Raw genomic sequence first — 5,069 nt, forward strand, 5'->3', positions numbered from 1 at the left:
CTAATAGACTCTCTGATTGGTTCATGCGTTAACTTAAGATTATTTCGAATCTCTAGCAACGTCTATGGATTCCGCTCAAGGTATAAAAAATAGCAAAAAAAAACAAGAAACAGAAAATCAAAAGCACATTATTGAATAGATTTTATGATCGATAGGCTCATAGCTAAAAATACAAAATCATATTTTCTGTAATTAACATTTCATATTGAAAATGAAATCACAAGTTGCTTTTCATTTACACAAGTGATATCAAGTCTAAAATTATTTAAAGTGTTTATTATATTTTATATTCAGATAATGACGTACTTACTGATGAATTAGTTATTGTATAACACAGATTTATAACCTCACTTTTTATGCGAGTTAACAAGTGTTTTAGGTTGGCGTGGCAAATTAATGATGTTACATGTTCCACGTTTTACCAACAGTAGAGCGTCATTGGCTATGTTCAACACTCAGCAAACTACAGCGAACTCAGTAGTTGAATGAGCGCTTGCTACTCTATTGATGTTCTTCTAACTAAGCTAAAAGTCTGATAGGATGATCTAGAAGAATACACACTTTCTTTGAGATCTTCTAAGTAGAGATTGGTCGAAACTCCGACTTGTGAAACCGGAAATGACGTGTTTTGGAAATGCGCGCTTATGCGTTCGGAGAGACACTATTAGCGCTACTTCTATCATTCTATCTTCATTGTTTATTTTACCCGTAAAAGGGTAAAATAACAAATTGTAATACTAATAGCGTCTTCTCGACTGCACCTTAGAGACCTTCTAAAAATGCGGGGCGCGTATTTCCAAAACATTATTTCCAGTTTCACATCATGCTGGAGCTTTGGCCAATTTCTACTTAGAGAATCTGTACACTTTCGAATTCCGATTCGATTCTGATGGCGCAAACACAGTATATACAATAGTGCAATTCTCTGTCAGTACCTTTGATGTTAGTATTGCCAAAATGAAGTGCGCATGCGCGAAATAAGCGAGTTCCCTAATAACGCCATCTGAATTTCTTTCTTAAGTACTCTTTATTTTTCCTCTCTTTCTCCCTCTCTTTAGGTCGTTTAAACATACATGAAATTTTTTTTAATCTAAATGTAATAAAACTAAAAGAGATTCATAATTACAAAAAAATGTATGCAAAAAAAAAACAAAAATAATAAAATATAAAATATAAAATAATAAAATATAAAATATAAATGTTGTATGATACAAATATTATACTGTAAAAATTATTTAAAAATATTTTAATTAAAGACTGCAGCATACGATGCTTTTTCTACTAGATCACTTGCGTTTTAGTAAATTATTAGAATTGTACTACACAAAACGCAGATTTTCTAGCTAAAACGAAAGCAATCCAGCAATTATATATCATTCACAGTATTTAAGTGAGACTGACGAAATTGGTGTGTGTGTGTGTGTGTGTGTGTGTGTGTGTGTGTGTGTGTGTGTGTGTGTGTGTGTGTGTGTGTGTGTGTGTGTGTGTGTGATATTTCAATTAATTATTCATTTCTCATTGAAGTGTTGTCTTATTTCCGGTTTTGTTGCTGATGGGCTTTGTAACAGCAATTTTGCTAACGCCTAATCATTTGCAAGTTACTAATGTATTATGACTATTGTATTTTATTTTATGTTATATCTACTATATTATGTCTATTGTATCATTTTATGTCTATTTTATGTCTATTGTATCATTTTATGTCTATTACTCTGTTAACATGTGGTCATTCTTATAAAACTTCGCAATAAACTAAATTAAACTAATTAAACTAATCATGATTTTCTTTTCTTCTATGTTTTTCTCTGATTCGTATTTCAGCTACTCGAACATTTAAGTGGCCCTAAAGGAGAGAACGAAAAAAAAAGAAGTGAAATAGAAGTTTAGACGATATTGAGCAACTTATTTATTTCGCGCATGTGCACTCCATTTTGGTCAATATAAAATCAGGAGAGTTGCGCTATTGTATATACTGTGGCACTAGATACTCTTGATGGTTTGCCAGATGGCCAAAGAGGAGCTACGAGCGCGTGAAAATGAATCTGTCGGAGATCGAATCTGAAAGCAAGGTAGATTCGTGCGCTGTCTATCATTGGCATTTTTTCGTTATGCAATCAGAAGCAACCATGATAGCCACGAACGACAGCCTATCTGATTCCTGAAGATAGTCTTATTAGTTAAGATAGCGAATTGTTGGATAACAAAAATACATCTCATGCCATGCTTGTGCTCTTCATACATCTTCTTCTTTGTGAAATAAGATTGGGAGTTGTTAACATTAAATATAATTATACGTTTTGCGATAAAAGTATCAATTAAGAAACTAAACTCCAATGACCTCAACTTTGACATATTATGACCTCCAACAAGTTTTAGCTATCGCTCATCCTTCGTTAAAAAGTTATTAACAAAAAAAATTTGAAAAAATAACGTTTTATTTCTGCTTATTAAGGGCGCACAGAAAAGAAGACTAAGGCCTGATTGCACCAACTTTAACTTTAAGCGAGGCTTAAAACAGTTTCTTTCTTTAAAGCCGAAAAAGAGAAAGAGATAGAGAGTTTTAAGCTGCTTAAAATCAAAGTAACGTTGGTGCAATCAGACCTAAGAAGATTCAGTCTAATCAGTCCTTAGAACATGGGCCGATTTTGCGTTTCGAGTTAAGTTTCGATTCTCGCGGCGCTTGTGAACTTTGTAGTCCTGCGCATAATGAGTACGCCAAAGGAAGAAGTATCACAAACATAACTTAAACCTGTAAAAGATTTTGTCTGCGTGTCTTAATTTTCTTGTGTCTTCTTTTCTTGAGGAAAGTGTTTTCTAGCAAGGACACTGCATAGTCAGACACTGTATAACACAGTGAATCATTTCATCCTTGTTTAATGTAGGCAAACAATAAGTGATGTAATGATTCACTGTGTAGGCCAGAATGAGACTATGCATTGAAGATTGAGATTAAAGATTGAAATTTCACCAATGAGGACAAAGAAATTTCAATCTTTAATCTTTAATCTCAATCTTCAATGTTTAGTTCCGGCCTTATACTGTGTCTGACTATATCCTTGCTGGAAAGCATCCAAATAATTGCCTTTACGAGATTAAGTTACATTTGTGATACTTTTTCCTATGGCATACTCATTATGCGCAGGACTGCAAAGTTCACAAGCGCCGCGAGTATCGAGAAACACAAAATTAATCCACCTTTATTTATAAAAGTGGATTCCCCTTTTGCCCGTTTTCACCAATGTAGATTAACTTTAATCTCAATTCAACTTATTCTTCGTCTTTTTCTAGTTCTAAAGATTAGAAGTTTTCCTAGTCTTCCTTCCTGGAGGAGTTCTACGACTTCTACGCAAAGCGACTTCCATCCTACCTCCTTCCCTCCCCCTCTGCTTAGGGATGCATCTTGCTCTTTCCAGCAAACGAGAATAGATTGAAATGAATTGAAATGGATTCGGATTTTCAGAAATATTGATTCACGAATGTTAAAATGAATGCTTTTCAATCCTGAATGCATTTTTATTCATTTATAGGAATTACATGGAGCATATCTCTATGCCTTTCAATCTAAAAATAATATTAACTTTTTCTGTGCAACAAACATTGTGAATATTGTTCCATTAAAAATTTTGAATAAGAAATGCAGTTTTCCAATTGCATCCAATTGAATCTAATTTCATTCAATTGAATCCAATTAAATTCAAAAAAAGTATTCGCTATTTAAAATACGCATTCGAATAGAAAAAAATTTCAATCCAGTTCAATCCAGTTTAATCCATTCTCGTTTACTGGGCAGTGCTAGACATGCCTTTATAGTATTTGAAGCATCAAATAAACCGCAGTCATATGTGAACTGAAAATTTCTAAAACTGGCTCTTTAAACATAGAGCCGTATTCAGAATGCGCTTACAACAATAGGTTTGTTAGCGTTGCATGCTCCAACATGTTGTAATATGCTCCTACCGTAGTTTTTACTCATTCCAACGCGCTGATAAAGTGAGTAGGAGCTGTGGTAGCATGTTGGAGCTTGCGACGCGAACAAATCTAATGTTAGCGCACTAACATGCTATAATTTACATTATGCATACTATAGAATTTTAGAGATAAAACGTGCTTTTATCGATAAAAGCATGTTTTGAATTCGGGCCATCATCTTTTAAATAGATTGCACGAATCATTGATTTATAAAATATTTGAAATTCTTTTCATTTTGTTGATAAGAATTTTAAGGATGTACATTTTATGTGTAATGAAACGATGGAAGATTTAATAGAAAATTATTAATTTTAAAGGAAATCTTTTTTCTTAAGATTCTTTCTTTTTGATCTTTCTCATTACTAACCTCTTATCTCTGCTAAAATCATCAATTTTGTTGTGTCGTTTGTCTTCCCGCCAAAGAATCATGTCCGTTTACAGCTGCGCCACTTGCGGCTGCAGAATCTACAATTTACGACAGTTTATGACTGCAAAGTTGTGCAGAGGCACAACGAAGTCGTCGTCTGGTAATTGTTGATTGCGCAATTGTGAAAAATGCCGTTTTATCAATATAATTCATTCACTGGCAAGCTGAAGCCGTCTACCAATTTTCAGCCGCTGTATCCTATTGTAAGTAAGGATGCACGTTATCTGTATCTCGCACACGAAATGTTTCATCGATTGACTGCTCGATCTCCGTACATCTCTATCTGAGGATGTCACCTCGTGAAATTGCTCGTTTCATTGTTTCCGTGGAATCTTAGTGCTCACTTTGCTTACTTGAGTGTGTCTTCGCCCTTCAGATTGATCGTCATCTGATTATCAGATTCGATTTTATCAAACGTAGAGCACTGATTCGGCCATGTCGAATACAGACCTGCGATCATGTAACATCTTTCAGATTTTTCATTGACATAATATGCTATAATGATGTTAACTAACGTAATGAATAAAGTCTATACTAGCTTATATATTATTATCTTAAATTGCTCTATCATACGTTAACCATAATACTTTGGAAGCAGAAATGATCAGTGTCCTACATATAAATACATAATAAGTTTATATTCTATAAATATATTTTTGATATATATATATAT

General features: G+C 33.7%; 1 protein-coding gene across 2 annotated transcripts in view; it reads left to right on the forward strand.

Annotated features, from left to right (window-relative positions):
* Positions 1-4,425: 4,425 nt before the first annotated feature.
* LOC108693856 overlaps positions 4,426-5,069 on the forward strand; it is a 1,820-nt gene continuing 1,176 nt past the window's right edge. Inside the window, exon 1 of one of the 2 annotated variants that reach the window (XM_018203022.1) lies at positions 4,426-4,599. In XM_018203022.1, the coding sequence (XP_018058511.1) occupies positions 4,525-4,599 (75 nt within the window). In that variant the 5' untranslated portion in view covers positions 4,426-4,524. The remainder of the gene's footprint in view (positions 4,600-5,069) is intronic. The other variant, XM_018203023.1, reaches the window with a different exon arrangement.

This window comes from Atta colombica, unplaced genomic scaffold, assembly GCF_001594045.1.
Source record: "Atta colombica isolate Treedump-2 unplaced genomic scaffold, Acol1.0 scaffold110, whole genome shotgun sequence".
In the NCBI taxonomy this organism is placed as follows: domain Eukaryota; kingdom Metazoa; phylum Arthropoda; class Insecta; order Hymenoptera; family Formicidae; genus Atta; species Atta colombica.